We start from the raw sequence: 24,627 nt of genomic DNA, 5'->3' as shown, positions 1-24,627 counted from the left end.
CGCCGGTTAGCTCGTAGCTCTGAGATGTTGCTGTTTTCTTGTGGATTTACGAGCTTTGTGTTTTTCTGTGTTTTGCTCTGCTGCTGGTTCCCCTCGCGCCCCATCCGAAAAGGTCTGTGGTCGAGTGAAGCACAAGGTGAGAGAATGACTTCCTGTGATTGAGTGTGTGTGTGTGTGTGTGTGTGTTGGCCTTACTCAACTCAAGTGGTGGGGACCGGAAGCTGAAACCTCAAAAAAAAAAAAAGGGCTCCTCAGAGAAAGTTCTTGATGAAGACACTGCCTGATGTCTGAGGCTCGGTTCTACCAGAGTTCTGAGACGATCCTGGATCCAGAACCTGGTTAAAAACCCGCCTATCCTTACTTTGGTGGAGGGATACGTGCTGCGGGGTGCAGTGCGGCAGAAAGTAGTCCCTAAAGAGAACTGCATTAGTTCAGTTTCTCCTCTGTTTCATCATCATCATCATCATCATCATCATCAGTCCGTCAAATATGGGCTATATTATATTTGTGGTGTTGTCATGGCGACCGACACCTGGTTCCGTTCACCAGCACCAGGGAAAGATAATTGATGATGATGTCAGTGAGGGTTCGGGATCGGTGAGAACTTGGCGCTGCGTCAGTGCTTTGGTGGCTCCTGCAGTGGCTGGTGTATAAAGTAAACACTGCTGGAAGATAAAGAGGAACCTGCTGTCCCGACCGGTTCAGGCCTACACAGAAGCCTAGCGGGAGTTTAAAAAAAAAAAAATTATTACTATTATTATAATTGTTTTTGCGCTATAGAGGCAACGCTGCATCATTTCCACAGCCCAGATACTCTAGATTATTTCATTTTAATTAAGCAGCGTCGCTAAAAAATATCATTACATTAAAATTAAATGAATTAATTTAGCCTGTGGAAATGATCCATTGTTGTGTCTCGAGTAAAATAATTTAACTTAACTTAAAACTTAATTAATTAATTAAAATAAACTAATTTATTTAAAAGTTTCATTTAAGTTTATTAAATTTATTAGTGCAATTTAAAATACTTAAAAAAACAAACTAAAATAACATTAAATATACAGTGCAGGTAGAGACCAAAAAAACCCATATAGGCTTATATATAAAGCCTCCACCAAAATAATATTACAGTTTTCCAATAATCTAGAAAACTGAAAATAAAAACCATAAGAATTTCACAGAAAAACCTCAAATGACCTAAATTATATAAATAGAAAGCTAAGCAAAGCAAAAAAAAAACTGTGAATATGTATGTAGTCAAATAAAAAAATAAAAAAATATATATATATATATATGTGTGTGTGTGTGTGTGTGTATATATATATGTATGTATTTATGTATAATTAATAAATATGTATATTTGTAACATTTATGAACCCAAATTAACTCAGAAGCAACAATGGCACAAATAAATATGCGAACATAAATAAATATGAATTTATAGACACTAAAGCTTTTTACAATATGTTTAATATGTTAATGTTAGTTTTTCTTAAATAAACCATTTTTTTTCTTAAACCAATTTTACTATTAAATAGTATTTAAATATAAACATATAAAAGGTTGTGTAAATAGGTGTTTATATATAAATAGTGTTTAATGTATGTTGAGGTGAGAAGGCTTGTTTACCACCCTGTTATTTCACCAAATTCTCCTTGTGGGCTTGAGGAGGAGGGGGGGGGGTAACCTCTGCTCTGGTTGGCTGGCCCAGCATAGATGTTAGCACTGTAACAATTATTTGGCTGGGTCAGCTTTTAGGCTAGCACCCTCAAAGCACCCTCTCAGTTCTCCTGGTTTTGCCTCGTCGCCAATAACTACCACCACCATGTTTTTCCATGTCCCGTGGTTTTACCGTGTTTTTTTTGGCTAGGGCTTGAACTAGTAGGTGGGGTTTATGTACATTTTGGAGGCGTCAATTGGAGATTGACCAATCGGTGTGGTTGAGGTCGATGCAGCACTCTGAGTGGATTTCTACACTAGATCGAATGGGTTTGGGAGCCGCGTGTGAAGCCCATGTTGCCATCTAGCGGTTGAACAAGGAACTGCAGCAACTCACAAAATACGGAGATTTCCATCTGTAGATCAGACCGGCCCTCAGGATCGTCGAAACTGTTGGCCGATCTCATACTTGGGCTGATAATCGTCCGACACCGATACACTACAGATCAACCCTTCCGTCTCTAGTGGGAATATAAGGAGGGAAGACTGTGATGTAACAGTTTTGGGGTTTTGGAATCGGCCCGTTTTCCAGCTCCGTTTAGGTTCTGCTGGACGTTGTTTCGAAGGAGGAACAGCAGTGTTGGTGGTTTTACGCTTTGTCGCTTCCTCATACTGAACTCTCATTATTCAACCATGCCAAGATAAACACAGCTTGATATTCTAGAGCACCTTTAAGAGTGTTCCTGTAATTCTATCTGGCCGAGGCCTCTTAACCTCTTTGCACCGACGAGGATCCTCCTTAATCCTTTAGGTATCGAAGAACAACTAAGCTGTATGGCATGAAACTGCTTTCAGCATTGAGCTGTGGAGCGTAGTGTTTTCAGGAATGATGCTGGTGCTCCATCCTATACCTTTGGGATGAGGTGGGGTGGTAATCATCCAACATACCAGTCCTATTGCTAAATGCAATCAAATCCGCACAGCAATGCTCCTCCCAAATCTAGTAGAAAGCCTTCAAAGCCGACAGTTACTCCAACAAAAGCAGGATTTTTTTTTAATACCCTTGATTTCAGAAGAAACAATGAATGAGCAGGCGTCCCAATACTTTTGTCCATATCATATGGTATGTTTGAACCGCTAAAAGTTCTTACACCAAGAAGTCTTAGACTCTGCTAAGACGGCGTCTCAGGCATAACGCAGTGTATGATCATCAATATTTGATACAGTAACTTGCACGAAGCAAAAGTTTGGGTACCCTGCCTGATCTGTACTTGGTAATACCCCTTAGTACCACGGCTTGTATACGCTTTATGTAGCAGCCAGTAGTCTTTCAGTTCTCGTTTGGGGGAATTTGGCCCGTTCTTCCCGCAGCTACAGCTACTTCCTTCTAGTTACAGATGTTTGAAGATGTTTAGGATGGGGAAAAGTGTGTGTGCCATGGCGAAAACCTTCATCTCGCACCTCTTAAGGGTAGTCTGCTTTGGATTTTGAGGTGCGTTTAAGCCCAAATCTCGACAACTGGCTTCGTTTACCACCACAGTGAACAATTCCAACTGGGTAACTTTATCTAGAATGGAGCGTTTGACCCACCATACCCTACCGAACCCTACCGAACCCACTCTGAATGAACTGGTAATGTCAGTCGCCCTCAGTGTTGATGTGAAATCAAGGTGAAGTCAAATTGTACAGTAATCCCGTTCGATTTCCAGACAGATACCTGGGTGTGGTCATGCGTGTGAGCACACGCCACAGCTGTGCACTCCTGTACTGTAGAACCATTGTTTCAGTATCGCTGCCATGCATGTTGACCTTCTCTGTTTCAGTGTGTGGTCGTCCGCCGCTGCATACCAGGATCGTCGGGGGAAGCGACGCTTTAGAAGGTCACTGGCCGTGGCAGGTGGACATACAGGTACCGTGTTAATGGAATAATGTCGAAATGGTAAAAATAACTGAGTTCTCCCGGACTGGTTTTGTGTTGACGGTTCGGTCTTAAGCTTCTTCACACCCGATGACCTTCTCTTACAGAATGTTCTGGTCCATGTTTGACGTATATGTCCCTGATTACACCCCTGACTGAGTGGGTGTCAGTGGGGCTTGAGTGGCTGCAGCCTTAGTTGGTTTGCTGTCACTGTCAAGGCCGGACTGTTGTCCTGCTGCATAGCCCGACTCGAGCTTGAGCTGCAGATCACGGACTGATGACCAGACAATCTCCTACCCTTTACCCTGTTTATGCCCCTGGTGTTGGTAGTGTGGTAGTTCCCAGGTGTACGTGGGGGTAGAATGGTTGGCGCTGTAACTAGGCCTGACCACTCCTTACTGATGGAGGACCTTCCTTAATTTCTGCCTCTGAAGTAAATCTGGATGGATCTGCTCATGTGCAGTACTGCGTATCCTGTCTGCAGCTGTATGTAGATCCTCATATTGACCTACTGTCAGAGCGAGGGCAGGAACCTGTCTGCTTTTTAGGTGTGGTTCAACCACATTGCTTTTTTAGACTGACGGCGCATTCCCTAGCAGCCATTGGGCCTTCACGACGAGGCCATGTGGGTTAAAGATCATATATATCGTACTACTGAGGTTCATCTGCATCACCCAGCTTTCGTGACCTTCATTTCGTGCCGATCTTCTGTCAGTACTGAGGCTTTCCTGAAGGTTCACTGCCAGTGTAACCTTTTCTTCTTGTTTGTCCTCAGGAAAACAGTCAGCACGTTTGTGGAGGGACGATCATCAATGAGGACTGGGTTCTGTCTGCAGCTCACTGTTTCCCCAAGTGAGTTTGGAGACCTCTCCTCTTCTGGAGATGATGTTGCTGATGCTGACGTCATTGTGATGTGATGAACAACCTACACAGTTACCACTGGTGTAAAAATTTGCCCAGTGGATCGGCCCTTTATGACGCTACCTGACGTTATTTACTTATTTTTAACATTTAATTTAAAGAAGAGACACTCTGGTCTCTCTGGTCTGCTAAGAAGTCAAGTTTTCATATAATGCTTTCCATTTAAACTCGGAAATATCAACTGGAATGCCCCTACATGTGGGATTTCCTACTTGACAAAGTCAGGAGAGACTGACCAACCCCTTTAGAATCCAAGATGGTCACACCATAGTAGTGTTATACAGGTAATTAGCGCATTGTGTCTTCAGTCAAGGGCTCAAAATATACAGCAAATGTGTTTCTATGAGCTGGGAGCTGCTAACCTGGGACAGTGCTGGGACCTGGGACATAGATAGTGGGACATACTTTGGTTAGATTCACCATAAAACACCAGCAAAGGATCGTCAAAGTATTTCGCTAACCGCTTTTTGCTTTAAAATAGTGTAAAAATATCGGAATGTTGGTTCTCGGAAAGGTGTGACGTCATTCCCAGCTCCGACATCCGACTTTGCGATGTAATTGAAATGTGTCTGGCACTAGTCAGGGATGGCCAGAGCTCCAACGTTATCATGCGGTTTCATCGTATAACATTTACGAAGGGATTTATGGCCACAAAGGTCTTAAAAAAATAATAAATAAATAAGTAACAATAATGCTGAAGTTGGGACGGTAGGCGAGGCCAGCAGCTGGCGTGCTTGCAATGTATGGGCTGGTCTGGGCCCTGTATGTATCCCCAGATATTAGGTGCAGGTGACCCCTGAGAAATGACCGTTAGTAACCACACCTGTTGCAGTGTTTTACCATCAGGGAAGCTCCGACTTATTTGCATCCACTTTCTCCATCCAGTCCCTCCGACACCTCCTCCTACATGATCTACGCAGGCCGACTGACGCTGCAGGGTTGGAACCAATACGAGACCTCGCACTACATCGCCCAGGTCGTGGTCCCGTTTGGCTATACGGACCCCAAGTATGGCCAGGACATAGCTCTGGTGAAGGTGACGAAATCATTCATCTGGTCCGACGTCATCCAGCCCATCTGCTTGCCAGACTCGGATGTACAGTTCCCTGAGGGAACGCTGTGCACCATCACTGGCTGGGGCGACATCAGAGATGGAGGTGAGTGCAGAGCGAGGGGACAGGAGTGGGCAGAAGGACTTTTTGAAGGGGTAGGGTGAGGAGGAGGAGGAGGGCGGCTAGCGTTCTAATATGATCTTGATTCAGCATCAGTCCGTCTGAGATTAGTGTGCGACGGGTCACTGGGCTAATTTGTGTGTTTGACCACCTCGGCGTGCCTGTACGCCTCTGTTCACGGCCTCCTCTGTGTGTGAATGCAGTCTCTCTGCAGGGGGTGGGGGTGCTGCAGCAGGTGCAGGTGCCAGTCATCGATCAGACAGCCTGTCGGGACATGCTAAAGCCGCAGTCAGTTGAACTTCGCTATGAGATGCTCTGTGCTGGCTTCAAGGAGGGAGGCAAAGACTCCTGCCAGGTAAGGGGTTCACTGGCCACTTTATTAGAAACACCTACCTTCTGCTTCCACTCACTGGCCACTTTATTAGAAACACCTACCTTCTGCTTCCACTCACTGGCCACTTTATTAGAAACACTTGCTTTGTGTTTTTCGTGCACTGGCCACTTTGTTAGAAACACACACCTTCTGCTTCCATCACTGGTCACTTTATCAGAAACACCTACCTTGTGCGTCCACTCACTGGCCACTTTATTAGAAACACTTGCTTTGTGTTTCCACGCACTGGATACTTTGTTAGAAACACACTTTCTGCTTCCATCACTGGCCACTTTATCAGAAACATCTACCCTGTGCTTCAACTCACTGGCCACTTTATTAGAAACACTTGCTTTGTGTTTCCACGCACTGGATACTTTGTTAGAAACACACTTTCTGCTTCCATCACTGGCCACTTTATCAGAAACACCTACCCTGTGCTTCAACTCACTGGCCACTTTATTGGAAATGCCTACCTTGTGCGTCCACTCACTGGCCACATTATTAGAAACGTCTGCTGTGTGTTTCCGTGCACTGGCCACTTTATTAGAAACGCCTACCTTTTGCTATCACACACTGGCCACTTTCTTAGAAACACAATCAGTTGTCAGGAACTAGAGGAAGGCAGACACCAACCATGCCCTTACAGATGAGCTGCAAGTGTTTCTGATAAAGTGGCCGGTCCATGCAAATATCTAACTTCTCCCCCCTCGTGTGTGTCCAGGGAGATTCCGGGGGTCCGCTGGTGTGTCAGATGCAGAGTGGCACCTGGGTTCAGGCTGGCATCGTGAGCTTTGGTTTTGGATGCGCTCAGCCCAACCAGCCGGGAGTCTACGCCAGGGTGTCGGCCTTCTCCAGCTTCATCCAGGCCAACATAAAGGGACTGCGACTGTACAGCGGAGCCGGCCAGAACCGGGCCAGCTGGGTCATAATGCTGACCAGGACTATTGTCGTGCTGGCGACGGTCCAGCTGCTGAGATAAACTCACCTTAATGCCACAGGAAGGACAAATGAATGAAGCTCAAGGCAGGAAGATTTACAGAGGTAATGCAAACTGTGATTACTGTTCGAGCCTCGATCGGCCAACGGCTAGTCCTCATCACTCCCTGACCCAAATTTGTTCAGTGCGTACAGCAGATTTTTTTATATATATAATTTGCACAAACAAAGTCTTTTTGGCTTCATATCAATGAAATTTTTTTTTTTTTTTTTTTTTTGAAGTGGGATCATGTATTTATTAATGAAATCAGCTCCCTTTTATCTCTTCACATTTTATAATCATTTGTTGTAAATAAAGAATCTTGTTAAATGAAACCCCAGGCTCAATAAATTATGGGTGGATACGACAAACACATAGCAACCACCTAGCAACACTGTAGGGATAGATCAACTCCTCTCCTTCCTGGCCTAACATAGTAACTACCTTGCAACACTGAATTAACCACCATAGTAACCACCTAGTATATCATGGCAACCACTTGGGATATCCTAGGAACTAAAAAAAAAAAATTAAAAAAGCAACCACAGGGAATACCGTAGCAATTTGCTTGGAACACTGTGGCAACCACCTAGCAACAGAAACACCATATGGGATAACATGGTAACCACCTAGGACATCATGGCAACCACTTGGGATATCCTAGGAACAATAACAAAAAAAAAAAAAGCATAGCAATCACATGGAATCCTATAGCAACTAGCTTGCAACACTATAGCAACCACCTAGCAACAGAAACACCATATGGGATAACAGTTACTGCTTAGCAGCAACATAATAACCACCTAGGATATCATGGCAACCCCTTGGGATATCCTAGCAACAAAAACACAATAGCAACCACATGGAATACCCTAGCAACTAGCTAGCAACACTATAGCAACCACTTAGCAACACTGACATAACCACTTGGGATACCATACCAACTACTACTTCACATATCCTGGCAACTACCTAGCAACAGGATCACCACTGCAACCACATGGGATACCATAGTAACCTCTTTAATGGAAACATGGGTTTACGCTAGCCTTGTATTTTCTTCTAGGCCGTGGCTACACTAACTCAGCTTCACAGAGGAAGAGCATCACAGAACATCACAGACGCCGATTTTCTCCTTTTAGCTCCTTTATTTTAATCAGGGTTTTGTGACGCTGGTGCAGAATCGGTTACCCAAGTGTACGTTTCTACAAGGCATTCATGAAGCGTCGCCTGAAGCTCCTCTCTGACGTTTCACCGGTCTGCACCAAATACTGCACTCAGGCGTCAGCAGCCAGACGGGTGGGTGCAGGGCGACTGCGGCTGCTTTCACAGTGGGCGTAGGGCCCAGGCAGGTCTTGTGCACTTTTCCCTTCAGCTTTTCTCTGTCAGGCTTTCAAAAAAGCTGATCGGTCACCTCTGCTCTGAAGATCTGGATGTTGCTTCCACAACTTTTCCTTTTTTTTTTTTGGCTTTTCATTCCTGGGATTCGAACTCACAACCTCCTGAAAACAGAACACAGGCCTCTCGCACACATTCTACGCAGCCAATGGCAGTCCGGCAAATCTAGGCTAGCAATAAAATAAAAAAAAGTAGTGGCTGAAAACGCGGCTTATTATTTAACATTTGCATCGGTCCCATCATCAGGTTGGAAGGTTGTGGGTTCAATCCTTGGTGAAGCCATAGCCATCTGTGGCCAGAAGCCTAACAGAGCTGTGAGCTGACCTAGCTTGCTTAGAATTAGCGGTCGGTGTCCTCCACTGAGCACGTTGAGCTCCAGTGGTGTGTGGTGGGCGTTCCGGGGAAGAACAAGCTAATACGTTAGCTGCAATGACTGTAGAAAGCATAGACAGTGCGACGTCTCAGCCACAGGTCTAGTGCCTCTGCTGGCTGGTTGCGGTATGGCGTGTAGCAGATTTGGCAACAGGGTGGCGTCCATGTTTTCTACAGTTGTTGCTTCGAGCAGCACAACGCTAGTCTCGCTAGTCACAACAGTGCTACAAAGCCAAATGTCCCGTCTCATCTCTTCAGAATTCGGTCAGTATTATCAGCAGGCCGGACCCTGACTTTTAAAAACATCCGAAGTTTTGGCACATTCAAAACGTGAGGTCTGAAACTGCCCCAGTTTTCAACCTACAGGCTTTCGTGTCCGTACCCGGGGTAGACGGCTGTTTACCGAATTAGCACCAAAATGCAGGCCCAAGCCTTTATGGGGTCCGAAGCTGATTTTCATGTGGGGGACCCCCCCATCCCCATCCCCATCCCCATCCCCATCCCAGCACATATAAACAACGCTTTAACCTGTCTTGATGCTCTTGGGGGTTCCCCCCTGGTGCCTAACGCATGAGGACAGCATGCCCCAGACAGGAGAGATGCTTGGTCGACCCTTCAGCATGACGTGACGCTGCAGCTGCGTTCCAAAGCCGAGGTGGAGCGGGTCCTCGGTGGGACAGTCCTGTGAAGACTTCTCCATAGGAGCCTGTTGGTCATACAGATGGAACAGTCTGAAGAGGCAGAGTGGTGATGTCATCAGAAAGGTCCCGTCCAGGGTTGGCTGGTGTAACGGTGATTTAAAAAGAATTTTTGGCAGTCTATCAAAACTACTAGTTAATCTAGTTGGCGGACATATTTGTGCTCATTCCCCTATGTGCATTTAAGGGTGGTGGTGTGGTGGGAGCTCTGAAAACAGGTGGGGAAATAAACAAGCCCACCGTAGCTGCGAGTTTAGCGACGCAGAGTTCGACTGAAAGCTCGACAGAGCGAGCGAACCTGGAGGAGCCAGTCTACAGTCCAAGACCGTTCCCTCGACTCTGTGCTCTCCGATATGAGGCTTCATCTTCTAAACAGGTGTGATTTGAGCCCCAGTAAGCTGCCAGCTAACTCATCTAAGCCTAGCGAGCCGGCTACGAGTCCAAACCCAGCACCAGTCGCTCGACTTCGCTCTCGGACACAAGTTCTTATGGTCAGCACTCGTGTCGGGGTCAGCAGTTAGTCAGTTCTGGGCTGTCTGATACTCGGTGGAGCTGTAGCCGAGCTAGCTAAGCAGAGGCTAGCTTAGCAAGTGGCTACAGACCCAAAACCATGAGGACAAGCTTTAAATTCAGCTTCTGTCCTTCAGACAGCAGCAGCCGCTCGTAATCAGTAATCACCAGACGCTCGAGTCCAGTTGGCACTTAATGAGCATGTACGGCCCACGAGCTCGAGTGGAACCCCTCCACACATCTACAGAACCTGGTGGGTCACGGATGTTCTAACGCTCTGCTAGAGATGCCGCTATACTAGTTCGGTTCAGGAGACCCCCTGATGGAGAGGTGGAAGAAGGCGAAGGAGAAGAAGGTGGTGGTGGTGGTGGAGCGGGAGGGGTTAGTGCAGTGATCAGGTCTCGGGGAGTGTGGAGTTATCAGAAAGAATCATGGGAGATCCAAGCTGGAGCTCCTGCTGAAGCGATTCCAGGTCAGCCGGAGTCATGCGGTGGACCTCCAGCCAATCCGAGAGCAAGGATGCGGAGAGGGGGGCGGAGTCGTTGTGACTGACAGGTAAAAGAGAGATGTTCGTTATAAACACTGGCACATTCAGTCAAGTACAGTAGATATGTAAATTGAGCATACACCAATCAGCCATAACATTAAAACCACCCATTTCTACACTGTCCATTGTAGCAGCTCCACTGATCATATAGGAGCACTGTGTAGCTCCATACCTCCAGACTGTGTCCACCTGTTCTTCTGCAGACTTCGTTAGCCTCCTGTTCCTCAATTATCAGGACCCAACAAGACTGACCACCACAGAGCAGGGAGTATTTGGGTGGTCCAGAAATATCCAGCCAACAGCGTCCTGTGAGCACTGATGAAGAACTAGAGGATGACCAACGCAAGCTGAGCACCAACAGATCAGAGCTTCTGTCTCTGACTTCACCTTTATCTACGAGGTGGATCAGCCAGGTGGGCAGTGAGTGGACAGAGTGGACAGCACTGCCGTGTCTGATCCACTCATACCACCAGTCTGTCCCTGCAGTGCTGAGAATGACCCACCACCCAAATACCACCTTCCTGCTCTGTGGTGGTCAGTCCAGTGGGGTCCTGGCCACTGAAGAACAGCCAGGGTGAAAGGTGGCTAAGAAAATATGCAGACGAATATGCAGATTACCTAGACCTACACAGTGCTTCTATGTGGTCAGCGGAGATGGACAGTGAGTGTAGGAATCAGGAGGTGGTTGTCATGTTATGGCCGCCAACGTTATGACCAACCTTTCCCTGAGGTCCGAGTGCTGGAGGTCAGTGAGAGACTGTGTGAGAAGGTCATCGAGGTCGAAGCCGACCCCATAACCTGCCCCGCTGCCTTTTGGGGTCATTGAGAAAACCGGGGGAAGGATATCCTCAACCTGGCAGAGAGAGGAACGAACACACACACACACACACACACAATTATATATGGTCAGGTTAGCAGATTTTCTGGCTATCCCGGACACCCAGACTGTTTACATAACAACAAACCTGTGACTTGGACAGCTGTAGTGTGACTGTATGGATGTCCGGCACCCTGCTGGTCCCTGGAGGCCCCGAGTCGGAGAGACCCAGGCAAGGTTGGGCTGATGTTCCAGGCAACCCGTGCGAAGGCACCTGGGAGTTGGCACCGTTCTGCTGCTCGGCCAGGACAGAACAGAGCTTGTCCAGAGATGGAGGAGCACCCACCACCTCCTGGTTTGGGAGGGACGTGCTGGTGTCCTGAAGGCCGACTCCTGCCGCCAACCCGTTGGGAGTTAGGGATGATGGAGGCTTGGCGATGAAGGTGTCCGACGGGAGCAGCTTGATGGGAGGCGTCTGGGTGTGGGTTTGTTGGGGGTGCTGTAGAGGTTGGGTTTGAGGGAAGTTCAGCAGCGGAGACGATGGCTGGACCTGCTGGACCTGCTGGACCTGCGGCTGCTGGTGCGGAGACGTCCCTACGGAGGCCTGAGCTCCTGCCCAGCTCTCCATGGCTGCGAATACCGTCCCACCCCCGAGGAACGGATTCGGAGCTTGGGGTTGGGGTTTTAATAAGTTGCTTTTGGCAAAGGTACACGGAGCTGCCACCACACCGATTGTCCCTCCTCCGACTATGTTCAAAGCCCCGCCTCCATCAACCACACCGACGCCTCCACCTCCACCACCAACGGCCACCATTCCGATGTCCCCGTTTTGAGTCGAGCCCAGGGAGATTGGCAGGGAACTGAACGGAGTAGGCGGATGAAACATCCCAGGTGCCACGCACTGTCCCATCTGAGGCACTATCTGCTGGGGCGGCTTGAAGGCCGGCAACTCGTTCGGTTGTTTGGCAGGCGGCGATTCTCCAGTGTCCGAGGACACCTGCATCAGGCCTTTCCCTGCGCTCGCCTGCATTTGACAGGTCTTTTTGTCGCTCGTCTTGGTAGGGTTGCCATCGGCGGCCTGGGATTTGTCCGCTCTGCGATGGGGGCCGTCCATCATTCGCCCCCATCGCTCCAGCAGCTTCTTGTCGTTGTCGCTCAGCAGGACTCCGCCCAAAGACTCCCCTTGTTTGGCCTCCTTCTTCTCCTTCTCCTTAAGCTTCCTCTTCCGCTCGATCGCCCGCTCTTGCCGCTTCCTTCGCTTCTCCTCCCGCTCCCGTTGCCTCTCTTGCGCGGTAACAGGCCTCCTGTGTTCTGGACCGGAGGAGGAAAGCAAGGAAGACGTAGCTCCAAAGCCTCCACCCAGGTCCACGCCCAGCCCAGCTGCCGAACCCCCGTCTGGAGATCAGAGAGAAGCACAGACCTTTAAGAATGAAATGACTGAAGGTTTTGTTTTCCAGGAACCTCCAGCTTAGTGTCTTGGTGTCTTAGAATTTTATTAGGAGATTAGTTTAATTAATTGTTAAGAAAGTCTGTAATTTGATCATTCATTATTTTGGACATACCAATTTTGGAACTCTGCAAAAATTGACATTGGGTCACATTGAGAAAATTAAGTCCAAATTCTGACAGATTTTGCAAAAAAGCTAAATTGTTGAAAAGTAATTCATTAATTCAAGAATTTTTATATTTTGCCATCAAGATTCAGTTTAGTTTTTCACTGAGGGTTATGAGGAGTTCCATTTCAACTGGGATGTGGGAAATTTCAAATTCCAAGTAGGAATATTCAGCTGGAGCGCCCCCACAAGTCGGATTTCCTACTCGTAAAGCCTCTTTAAATTTTAAAGAGTTTAAAATCCAAGATGGCGGTTTATTAGCACTGCTGTCTCTATCTGTGTCTCATTAAATCAAACAGATCCTCAGTACTGTCCAGCGTCTATCTGTGGACGTGTTTCCATGGTGTTTGGATGTGCAAAATACTGTACAATGCTGGTATCTGGCATCACTAACAATGCTAATCTGGGACATATTTTGGTTAGAATCACCATTAGACTCTAGGAAAGGATGGTCAAACTTGTTGTGGTAAACTCTAAAGTCCTTAGCTGATTGTTTCTATGTTGCGAAATAGTGTCCAATTATCGGAAAGTTTAACAAGAACGGTTTGATGTCATTCCCGGGTCCGACGTCACATTTGAAACATTTGAATGGAGAAAATGAACTCAGAGCTCCACCTACCTCGCGCCTTTTGCCTCAAGGCGGACTTCAGCAAGGCCGCCTTCAGGGCCGCTTTGGTGTCGTCCGAAATTGCTCCTTCCTTCCTGGTGGGCTCCCCAGTCGTCGCTTTCGGGGCTTTCCCGAGCGAGCGCGAAAGCGACTGGGAGAGAGAATGGGCTTGAGACTGAGAGAGGGACAGAGCTGGACCGGTCTGAGGGAGGCTGGAGGGGAGCGACGTGGAGGCCAACTGTGGGAGTGGGTGGACAGTTGGCCTGGGAGGAGCCTGATCTGCTGAAGCAGGCTCCTCCGTCTTTACGCACTCTCTCATTGGCTCGCAGGGGGGCGTGCCTTGGCTGGAGGTGGGAGTGGTGAGGTCTATGGTTTCCGGTTGGCCGTCAGAGTTGGCACTGGGCATGTCCACGTCCTGACAGCTTCCTGTCTGGGTCAAAGGTGGCAGAATATGAGCGAGAGGGACGGAGTTGGTCAGTGTCTGCGTTGGGGCTGCCAAAGGCTGACCCCGTTTCTGCTCTTGCACATGTGTAGTGTTTGGCTGAGTTTGGCTGTGGGACGCTGCTGAATGGGTGTTATTAGCCATGGCACCCCCTGGCGGACCCGAGCTGGCGCTGCTGCTGGGCCTCTGCAGCGGCTTGAACTGGATCTTCTTCCTGTTGCCCTGCTTCTTCTGGTGGAAGTCCTGGATCTCGGCCAGGATGGCTTCTTTGATCTGCTCCCGGCCCATGGGCTGCCTGTCGAATTCGAAGTCGAAGGCAGGAACGCACACAGGCTCGTCATCCGAGTCGTGGTATTTGGCCAGGTAGGGGTGGTCCAGGGCCTGGCACACGCTAATCCTCTCGCGGGGGTCAAACCGCAGCATGGCGGCCAGCAGGTCCAGGGCAGCTGGTTCGGCCTGTGGGTAAAGTCTGGAGAGGGGCACAGGAGCTCTTTGCGGTAAGCTCTGGACAAACGACCGCACCCTCTCGGCCCCGATAGCCCCTACGATGCTCTCGGGCGGCGTGCCCAGAACGGACAGAATCAGCTGCAGCTGATGCACGTAGTGTTTGCCCGGGAAGAGCTGCCTCCTGCCCAGCATCTCGGCGAAGATGCAGCCCACAGACCAGAGGTCGATGGCCAGGCTGTAGTGGTGGAGGGACAGCATGAGCTCGGGGGCACGGTACCAGCGAGTGGCCACATACTCGGTCATGAAGGAGCGCGACTCGTCCGGGTGGGCGGCGCTCAGGCCCCGGGCCATGCCGAAGTCACCAATCTTCAGCTCGCAGTTCTCGTTCACCAGCAGGTTGGATGGCTTGAGGTCGCGGTGGATCACGTTGGCCGAGTGGATGTACTTCAAGCCTCGCAGCAGCTGGTACAGGAAGTAGCGAGTGTGCTCGGGCGTCAGGGCTTGCCTTGAGTGGATGATCTGGTGCAGGTCGCTCTCCATTAGGTCGAGGACTACATAACTAGAGAGAGACAAAAGAAGATGATGTTTGAGAAGATTGAATACAAAGCTGCTCAATGTGTGGAAAAACAATCAGCGGTGGTGAAGAACCTGGTGGTGAAGGACCTATGCTGGCTTCTAGGAGCAATTCTTATCTGGAAGTGAAGCCAGACTGGGATTTCGGCCACTGCTGGTAGACCCGTATGACCGTAAGCTTCCATACACCTGCAGATTCAGCTCCTTCCTACACACTATGGCCCTTCGCCACGCTCAAATACAGTCGCTCCAGCTTTGTGACCCATTTTCCTCAGACATTTACAGCCCCATCATCCTTTTGCAACACTATCTGCAGGAGCCTGAAGTTACAACCACCATAGACAAGCATAATAGGTGCTAATACTTGCGTCTGTGGTGCTTACACACAGACACACACACACACACGTTCATGTTAAACGATTATAAACTATTATATACACACACTACATAATCAGACTGAGGGTCCTTCAGGGTCTTCTCGTTAATGTTCGCGAGTGTGTCCCAAACTCACACGGACTTGAAGGCCGAATGCGGTACAGCGGGCTGAAGAATGTCCTTAATGGCGATGATGTTGTCGTGTTTGAAGTGTTTCAGGATCTTGAGCTCTCGGAGCGTCCGCTTGGCGTTCGTCACCACCTCAAAGGCGTTGGGGATCTTCTTTATCGCCACCTGCTGGCCTGGGAACAAATATACACATGAAATAAATATTGGAGATCATTAAAAACACCAGAGACAAGACCTCACTCAAAAGGTTCCTACCGTTGTCCCGCCTCCTGGCCGAAGAAACCACGCCGTACGCGCCGGTGCCGATGGTTTCAATGATGACGTACTCCTCGCCAACTTCGAACTTCACGTCTAGAGAGTGGGCCTTGAGCAAGGCCAGGTTCTTCGCCGCCACCGTGTTCGCATCCGAGCCGCCCGGCGCATCACTGGCCGGCTCTCCCGCAGGAACCTGGCGGCTCTTGGCGCCTTCGCCCTCGCACCCGGCCTTGCCGCCGGCGCCCACGGAGTCGCACACTGACCCCCGGTTCCCATCTTCTCTTTTTTCCACCTCGCTGGACGACATCCTGAACTGTGGCTTGCGAAGAAGGACAGGGGGAGAGAGAGAGAGAGACAGAGGAGGTAAGGTTGACCGACCACGCTGACCTTTGGCCCCGTCTCCACTTTGATGCCAGGCTTCTGTTATACAGTAACCACCTTATTGCTCTTGTAGGCGTTGAGCAGTCGGCAATGACTAACCAGCTTAAGCACTAAAACCTCATTGAAAGTAAGACCACGTTTAATTAAGTCTGCTTAGCTGGGAACGTTATTTTTTGTTTTTCGTTTATTAAATTAATATTCATGTATTTTTTATTAATTAATTTTTGAAAAATGTAAATGACCTTAATTAGTTTTGGTGAATCCAGTGTTTTGGCACAGCCAGCTCACTCACACTGCTTTAGCTTTGAGTGCACACCCAATACAGGGCAGCCAATGAGAACAGAGCTCATTTACATATTCTAATCTTCAAAAGAACGACCTATTAAATTCGAAGAAATTTAAATATGTAGAAATAAGAGGTTTTGGGGGGCATAACAGGCTGGACATGGACTCAAATAATGAGACAGGCTAAGGTACCAGTACGCTAGCGCCACTAGCTCCCGTCTGCTCGCCTTCCTCCAGCACTAAAACAGCCACATTCACGAGCTCTTATTATTTAATAAACCCCACTGTGTTTACCTGGACAAACTACCGGGATCACGGTAATCCTGGGCGCTTGTCTCCAGCCATGTCTGTGGTGTGTCTCTCTCTCTCTGTGTGCTATGTGTTGTACAGTCAGCGGTAAACCTCCTCCACTTCCTCGTATTCTTTCATGTCGTCTTTGAGTGGCAGCGCGCACGGCCAATCAGCTGCGGCGTTGTGCCGCCGTTAGCCAATTGCGTCCACCGCCCGGCTGTGGGGCGGGATCTTTTGGGGAGAGCAGGGCCATTCTTTGGGCGGTGTCGAGAGAAATTAGCCTCAGCTAACGTCCCCAGAACCGGACCCTCAGTCTGACCGCGGGACTAAGAGGAGGTCAGTCGGGTCTCGAACCGAACCGAAGCTGTGAGGATTTAACCGGGCTCTGCAGAAAAGGTAAAGCTGGACTGTTTACATGTGGAGAGGGGCTCCTCCCCCCCCAGCCTGCTGTGGAGTCTGTAGCTACCTATAGTCTGTACACACACACACACACACACACACACACACACACACACACACACACACACACACGTGAAACATGTTGGTAGTGGTGGATATTGTCTGAAGTGCCGCAAATGTTGAATAAAAAATATTTTACAAATATTAAATATCATTACATTTTGTATTATTAATTATTAATTCAATTAATGTAAATAATTATTAATTAATCCTCAAATCTATTTTCCCCTATTTATTTTTACAGAATTAACTGTAAATACATATATAAAGAGAATAGATAAATCATCTGTAGATAGATAAATAGATATAGATAAATTCATAAGTAAATGTTGGAATATGGTCATGTAAAAAAAAATATACTTTATATAATATAATAATAATAAAAATAATATAATAAATACATTTTTGGCACTTCTGCTTACATAATAAATAAATAAATAAACATAATTTATATAATAATAATAATAATAATAATTCATCAATAAATACACACCCACTTAAATAAACATACTGTATACATAATAATAATAATAATTCATCAATAAATACACACCCACTTACACACGTTGAATAAAAAAATAAATAAACATACTGTATACATAATAATAATAATAATTAATCAATAAACACACCCACTTAAATAAATAAACATACTGTATACATAATAATAATAATAATAATAATTAATCAATAAACACACCCACTTAAATAAATAAACATACTGTATACATAATAATAATAATAATTAATCAATAAACACACCCACTTAAATAAATAAACATACTGTATACATAATAATAATAATAATAATAATTAATCAATAAACACACCCACTTAAATAAATAAACATACTGTATACATAATAATAATAATAATAATTAATCAATAAACACACCCACTTAAATAAATAAACATACTGTATACATAATAATAATAATAATAATAATAATTAATCAATAAACACACCCACTTAAATAAATAAACATACTGTATACATAATAATAATAATAATAATTAATCAATAAACACACCCACTTAAATAAAATAAACATACTGTATACATAATAATAATAATAATTCATCAATAAATACACACCCACTTACACACGTTGAATAATAAAAAATAAATTAACATACTGTATACATAATAATAATAATAATAATAATAATAAATAACACATCCACTTACACACGTTTAATAATAAATTCATAAATAGATGTTGGAAAATGGTCATGTAAAAAACACAAACATCGTGTGTGTGTGTGTGTGTGTGTGTGTGTGTGTGTGTGTTTATTTAGCTGTGTTTATTAACTGTGCCGCTCTGCCCTCATCTGTCCAATCAGCGTGAGGCAGAGGTCTGGTCCAATCACAGCGCTCCTCTGCGCTCCTCCGCGCTACACAGGGTCTCATTCACCTCCGCTGAGCTGCGCAGCAGACACGGCCCGGGCTGAGCGGACTCTCCACCGTCCAGGAGTTATTAAAAACCTTATTAAAAAGCTTATTAAAAAGCTTCACTTCCGTTTATAGAGCCGCTATGCCAGCGAGCAGAGCTCCTGCTGGAGTGCCAGGATGGGAGAGGTCTGTCCGGGTCCTGCTCTGCGCTCTGGGGCTCCTGCTCTCGGTTTACGCGCTCCACGTCGAGCTGTCCCGGGAGCACGACCCCAAATACAGAGCCATGTGTGACCTGGCGGAGTCGGTGAGCTGCTCAAAGGTCTTCACCTCCAGGTAAACCGGGGGGTTTTCCAGGGGTTAGGGTTAGATCTGCTCTGCTGTCTGGAGCTCTGAGCTGAGGGAGGCTGAAGGAGTCACAACAGCCAGAAACCCAATAACTGGGTGCCACGTGTGACTGTGAGGGACAGTGAGGGACTGTGAGGGACTGTCCTCACTGACCTGCTGGACTTTGCAGAAAAGATTGCAGGGTGGATTCAGGGTTGTCTGGGCCAAGGGGACATTTTGAGAAACTTTGGCTTTGGCTGATGTTTACTAGTGCAGTCCTACTAATGGCAAGTTTGCCCCCATTTAAGGGGGGCCGAATTAAAGGGCCCATATCCCACATTTCACTGTAAGGTCCCCTTATAGTGTTTATGTGGGTGGATGTGCCAAAATCATCTATTGACAAGATCTTACAAGTAATCAGGACTGTGCCTTTAACACTGCGATATGCAAATTGCTTCTGTTCTGATTGGCCGCCCTGTTTCTCATTCAAAAAGCTGCCTGGGTTGAAACTCCCATACCTTTTTAGTGTAAATTGGGGGTGGGGGGGGGGTAATCTACTACAGGTGTGAAAATGTAGCTGCTTTGTTTTTTTAATGGCTTTAGTGGTTCAACCAATCACAAACAATCAATTAATCAATTAATCAATTGGCTGCTTTTTAAGCTTGGGTTCTGTAGATGTGCTATAGTATATAGTCTAGTAAAATCCTACAAATGATTGGTTTAGCAGCTTAAGGAAATCCCAGGTGGTTGCCAGGGTGTATCTAGGTGGTTGCTATGGGGTTGCTAAGCACTTGCAGTGGCATCCCACGTGGTTCCCATGTAGGTAGGCGGTTTCTGAGCTGTTTTAAGGGGTTGCTATGCTGTTGCTAAGCAGTTGCTATGGTGTGCCAGTGTTCATGATCTTCTCTGCCGCTCTCAATAAGTAACACCGTAGGTCGGGTACGACCCTCAGTTCACCGCGGTTTGACGCGACTGTGTGCCTCTTGCGCTCAGGTGGGGACGTGGATTCGGACTCGTCCAGTTTGTCACTGGCAAGGACAGCGCCCTTAACCAACCCAACAGTCTGCTGGGCATCGTTTTCTACAGCCTGCAGCTCGGCCTGGGTGAGTGTTCATAATTCCCTAGTTAGGTCTCGTCCAATCACACGCTGGCTAGCATGGTTTAACTCCGAGACCCGTAAAGAAGCTCCACCACATCTTTTTTTATAACCGATGCTTACGCAGCACCACTCGAGCGCTAACTGCTAATCCTGTTCTGAGAAATTGGGAATCGCAACCTCCAACGCTTAGACAGTCGCTCCACTCGGGAGCCCAGACTAGCATGTTCTGATGTTTCTGAGGAGAGCAGATATACGATATAAGATGATGTACGTTTGTCTCTCTGCAGGTCAGATGGTGTCCGGGTCAGCAGCTCACGTGCTGGTGTTGACCTCCTGGGTGTCAGTAGCCGGCTCCATATACCTGGCCTCCATTTTGGCCTTCGTTCTGGGTGACTTCTGCGTGGTCTGCGTCTCCACGTACATCATCAACATCGCTCTCCTCTACACCAACCTGAAGAGGCGGATGGCGCTCAGGAGCAAACTGCAGAAAAACAAAACTGGCTGAGGAGTGTGAAGTGTGTGTGAGTGAGTGAGTGAGAGAGAGAGAGAGAGAGAGAGAGAGAGCGAGCGAGCGAGCGAGCACCTCTCTTTAAGGGCCAATATTATAGTAAATTGAGGCGCTGTCCCAAAGACCCTTCTATTGGTAGGCAACTATTTTTATATACTGTTTAGTGTACCAGTGTGTGATTTGGGACACAGCCTGAATTTATGAAGCTAGCAAAACTAGTGTGTTTACATGTATACCTCCCTATTCAGCCTACAGCAGCTTAGCCTCGCTCGCTCAACTTTTTAGTGGGAAGTGCTGTCAAGGATGAAGATGAGAGGCTATGGATCGGAGTCTTTAATGGGTATGAGTGGCATTAGTGTAGCTGTCCCTCGCAGTCCCTCGCTGTCCCTTGCTGTCCCTCGTAGTCCCTCGCCTTCATACCAGACTGTTACACAGAGGCGCAAATGATGTGATATACTTCTTAATTTAGACTGTTTTTAATATTTCAATAAAGACCAATTACACCAGTCAAGCATTTGTGTGTTATATGCAGAGTATATATATATATATAGTCCTCCCAATACACTAGAAACAGTAGGGGGCGCCCATGAGCAAGGCCCTGATGGCCGAGCTAAATATGTTCACTGCATTGCTTTTAATGTTGCGTTTCTCTCCAGCGATCAGGCTTTGGCCAATGACATGTTAGCATTATCGCTACGGCTGATTGATTGGTCAGTTGGTTGGTCGGTTGGCTGATCAGCTCGTTGGCTGAGCCATGGGGGCGGATTACCACCGTTTGCTTCAGGCTGAGGCACTTTCTCCCTTACCTACGGTCAGTAGCAAACATGGAGAGCGTCATTCTCTCTGTGCTGACCAATCAGACCTGAGGTAAGGCCAGCAGTGAGAGCTGTAGTGGTGGAGGGGTCAGCGATCAGTCCTCTAAGGTTGATTCTTCATTGACCGTTTCTGAGATTAGCTTGTTGCTAGCAGCCTTGGGTTCGCTGATTAGCTTAGAGCGATAGCTTGCTAGCGGAGCTGATTACGTTAATACAGGATCAGCAGTCTGGCAGCAGTTCTGAAATAGCATATGGGGTCAGACGTGTCTGTATTACAGCGATCAGCCGTTTTCAAGCTGGGGGTTTTGCACAAACGCTAGGCCCTGAGTCACTGTGGCCTCTGTTAGGAGCGCCACCTAGTGCTGGCACAAAAATAAAGAAAAATAACGTGTGAAAGATTAGAACATGTTTTTATTAATATGTCAACTAGTCGTTAAACCCTGTTCAGACTCCCGGCAGTGGTTTTTAAGTCCTAATACAATGACAGGCTGTAAAAAACTGCAGTTCACACATCAAGCCAGCAGAGGGAGCAGTGAGCTATACTATAGTGCAGCTCTCAGTGGGAGTAGGATTTTTTTGCAGTGGGGTCAGTGGGGGTCAGCCTTCAGTGGGGCTGGTTGTCAGGTCTTTTTTTAGACAAAGCAAGTACAAATAATATATATACATAAATAAATATAAATAATAATAAAAATGGTTGGTATGATCACCATATTTATTTAATTATTTTATTTTTTAAAAATATTTGAAATTTTTCTCTGCATATTTCTATATAACTATAGCTATTTGATTTACTATCCGAACCTCTCCAGTGAGGTTACACGTGTCTACGCGAGTTTCATATGGAATGATGACGATGGTAAGATCATCAGATTGGTGGCAAATCGGACCCCAGTCCTCTCTTTTATGGCCACGTCCATCACAGGTATGCAGAGACGCTCTACAGGCCGAACACCGGCCTCTATAATCTAACCAGGAAGCTTCGGTTGTCACTGGTTGGTTCACAGTTACACAATAAGGTGTTTGGGAACTTCATCGCTCTCCCGCTGTGGCAGCGGTCAGTTATTGACAAAGGGAAAGTGAGGAGAATTTCTCCTTCTCGGAAGAAGAAGGAATTTGCTCTCTCTCTCAAATATGAACTTTGCCCAGTTCGCTCACCCCCCAACCCCCGACAAACTGACCCAGCTGTACCAGACTTTTGGGCAGGGAGGAGCTTTAGCGGTCACTAAACAGTCTGGTAAATCTATATAAACACCAGTACCCCAGCCAGCATGGCCATGTGGGGCTCATAGGGGTGGAACGTGGGCTAGATGGGTTTGTACATATGTTGATGAAACTACCTCCACCATGTTTGGAGGCTGTACTTTAGCCTGGCTAGCTCTCACTGTGAGATGTTGATGAAACTACCTCCACCATGTTTGGAAGCTGTACTTTAGCCTGGCTAGCTCTCACTGTGAGATGTTGATGAAACTACCTCCACCATGTTTGGAGGCTGTACTTTAGCCTGGCTAGCTCTCACTGTGAGATGTTGATGAAACTACCTCCACCATGTTTGGAGGCTGTACTTTAGCCTGGCTAGCTCTCACTGTGAGATGTTGATGAAACTACCTCCACCATGTTTGGAGGCTGTACTTTAGCCTGGCTAGCTCTCACTGTGAGATGTTGATGAAACTACCTCCACCATGTTTGGAGGCTGTATTTTAGCCTGGCTAGCTCTCACTGTGAGATGTTGATGAAAGCCATGAGGTATGTTAGCACATGCATCATTTGGAGTGCGCCACCTGTTTACACAATCTTTAGATCTGGAAAAGGCCTTTGTGTCCTGACCTGTGTGACGAAGGGCTGCAGGTGTTCTACAGGTTATTTAAAGTCCAGTGCGTTTGAGGCTGGGCCTGTTTAAGTGTTTACCGTCGCTGAATTCTGAAAGTCAACAGTCCTTCTATAATGTCACTCTTTTCCAGAGTCACCAGCAGCAGGGCGGTTGGTTCACAGAGACGTATCGCTAACGCTGGAGGAATCCGGCTTAAAGGAGCAGTTCCGCAAAAATCACAGGACCATGATTGATCGCTGATCCCAGGTGCAGTCAGCCAGTCAGAACGGGTTTGTTATCTGACATGCGATTCTATAGTTTGCAGCAGGAGATGCTAGGCTAACATTGCTAACACTTGCAGTATTAAGACTGTCACCAATCTTATCTCGGTGAACACACACACACACACACACAATTTTGTTTATTTGCTTTAGAAATCTACATATGAAATTTAAAAAGTCTGTTTAGCAACTTCATCAATGTTAGCCTAGCATCTCTAGAGTCTTCAGTGTTACCTATAAACATTTAATTATTATTTTTTTTAAATATGAATGCTACTAAATAAAATAAATTGATCAATTAAAAACAAACCAAACAAAAAATGACAAAATATTATGTATAAATAAAACCAAAAATAAATAAACAAAAAATAAACTACATTATAAAAATAAGAAAAAGAATACAAACAGTAGGCATATGGTTAAATTATAAAATTAAAATAATATAAATAAAATTCTATAATGAAACAACATAAAAAAAATAAACAAAATAAATAAATAAATAAATAAATAAATTATAATTATTTTAAATATATAAAAATAAAATAAACAATTACATAAAACAAGGATAAATAAAACATTAAAAAGCAAATAATTAAATAAACAAACAATTAAAAATAATGTAATTATTTTACTGATATTTTATATATAAAAGCACCTTCTTTTCTAATTCACTAGAAAATAAAAAAAAAAGTGATAAATGATATTTAATGCATTTTGAAACCGAACCTTCGAATAAGCAGGTTTATAAAGTGTTTATTACAAACCCAATGCATAAATAATGATGATTTGTTTATTAGAATATGGATAAATTGAAGAATGGAAGTGATCAAAACAAGATTAATCCCCCCGACCGGCCAGCCGAGCTGACTCACTGAAAAGAGCCACATGTCTGTTCAGTGAGGTCAAAGGTCGAATGCCTGTTTTGTCCGAGCAGTGAAATAGAACACTAGATAACAGAACCTTTAATTATCTCTCTATATTTTAGAGCACTGTGGTATAAATCACAACCCCCCCCCCCCCCCCCAAAAAAAAACGACTGCAGTCGTCTGAGCCTCTAAAAGCTCCCTAACAGAAATGTTTCCAACTGATGGTGGTGAAGACACTGTCTGATGCCTGAGACACTGCTCTGCCAGAGTTCTGGGAAGAGTTTGGGCCTTCAAATCCTTTTCTGGTGGAGGG

At 46.2% G+C, this 24,627-nt stretch overlaps 3 protein-coding genes across 6 annotated transcripts in view; 2 read left to right on the top strand and 1 right to left on the bottom strand.

The window, feature by feature from the left end:
• Nucleotides 1-24,627, top strand: part of LOC140544443 (uncharacterized) — a 38,088-nt gene continuing 13,461 nt past the window's right edge. The window contains 16 exon segments of the mRNA XM_072667964.1: nt 1-136; nt 3,483-3,568; nt 4,353-4,429; nt 5,384-5,655; nt 5,874-6,025; nt 6,768-7,022; nt 9,678-9,866; nt 10,302-10,381; nt 11,528-11,738; nt 11,870-12,039; nt 12,124-12,233; nt 12,427-12,807; nt 13,914-14,057; nt 14,167-14,389; nt 14,566-14,954; nt 15,830-16,168. Coding sequence (XP_072524065.1) covers nt 25-136; nt 3,483-3,568; nt 4,353-4,429; nt 5,384-5,655; nt 5,874-6,025; nt 6,768-7,022; nt 9,678-9,866; nt 10,302-10,381; nt 11,528-11,738; nt 11,870-12,039; nt 12,124-12,233; nt 12,427-12,807; nt 13,914-14,057; nt 14,167-14,389; nt 14,566-14,954; nt 15,830-16,168 — 3,190 coding nt within the window. The 5' untranslated portion in view covers nt 1-24.
• Nucleotides 9,295-17,203, bottom strand: mapk7 (mitogen-activated protein kinase 7). 3 transcript variants are annotated; one of them, XM_072667557.1, is made up of 7 exons: nt 16,766-17,200; nt 15,806-16,124; nt 15,558-15,723; nt 13,597-15,032; nt 11,513-12,759; nt 11,267-11,400; nt 9,295-10,548 (listed from the first exon to the last, which is right to left on the bottom strand). In XM_072667557.1, the coding sequence occupies exons 2-7, from the start codon at nt 16,110-16,112 to the stop codon at nt 10,395-10,397; spliced, it is 3,444 nt and encodes a 1,147-aa protein (XP_072523658.1). In that variant the 5' UTR covers nt 16,113-16,124; nt 16,766-17,200; the 3' UTR covers nt 9,295-10,394. The 3 variants fall into 3 exon arrangements, with proteins under 3 accessions (XP_072523658.1, XP_072523657.1, XP_072523659.1); XM_072667556.1 differs by having other exon boundaries at nt 15,806-16,118; XM_072667558.1 differs by lacking the exons at nt 9,295-10,548; nt 11,267-11,400 and having other exon boundaries at nt 12,484-12,759; nt 13,593-15,032; nt 15,806-16,118; nt 16,766-17,203.
• Nucleotides 17,013-21,051, top strand: vkorc1 (vitamin K epoxide reductase complex, subunit 1). 2 transcript variants are annotated; one of them, XM_072667560.1, is made up of 4 exons: nt 17,013-17,158; nt 18,750-18,947; nt 19,932-20,041; nt 20,325-21,051. In XM_072667560.1, exons 2-4 carry the CDS (start codon nt 18,757-18,759, stop codon nt 20,540-20,542), a joined length of 519 nt encoding a protein of 172 aa, XP_072523661.1. In that variant the 5' UTR covers nt 17,013-17,158; nt 18,750-18,756; the 3' UTR covers nt 20,543-21,051. The 2 variants fall into 2 exon arrangements, with proteins under 2 accessions (XP_072523661.1, XP_072523660.1); XM_072667559.1 differs by lacking the exon at nt 17,013-17,158 and having other exon boundaries at nt 18,362-18,947.

This window comes from Salminus brasiliensis, chromosome 22 (genome assembly GCF_030463535.1).
Source record: "Salminus brasiliensis chromosome 22, fSalBra1.hap2, whole genome shotgun sequence".
In the NCBI taxonomy this organism is placed as follows: domain Eukaryota; kingdom Metazoa; phylum Chordata; class Actinopteri; order Characiformes; family Bryconidae; genus Salminus; species Salminus brasiliensis.
The sequence above is the reverse complement of the archived record's forward strand: the minus strand, read 5'-3'. Positions and strand labels throughout refer to the sequence as shown.

Bases quoted from the DNA above. Each gene is read 5' to 3' on its own strand.
- mapk7 (XM_072667557.1), bottom strand. From the start codon at position 16,112: ATGTCGTCCAGCGAGGTGGAAAAAAGAGAAGATGGGAACCGGGGGTCA. The intron at 15,724-15,805 runs GTAGGAACCTTT...ATTTGTTCCCAG, and splicing joins GGCCAGGAGGCGGGACAACG to GCCAGCAGGTGGCGATAAAG. The intron at 12,760-13,596 runs GTAGGTGGAGCT...TCTGATCTCCAG, and splicing joins CTTGAGGCAAAAGGCGCGAG to ACGGGGGTTCGGCAGCTGGG.
- vkorc1 (XM_072667560.1), top strand. From the start codon at position 18,757: ATGCCAGCGAGCAGAGCTCCTGCTGGAGTGCCAGGATGGGAGAGGTCT. The intron at 18,948-19,931 runs GTAAACCGGGGG...TCTTGCGCTCAG, and splicing joins TCAAAGGTCTTCACCTCCAG to GTGGGGACGTGGATTCGGAC. The intron at 20,042-20,324 runs GTGAGTGTTCAT...GTCTCTCTGCAG, and splicing joins CAGCCTGCAGCTCGGCCTGG to GTCAGATGGTGTCCGGGTCA.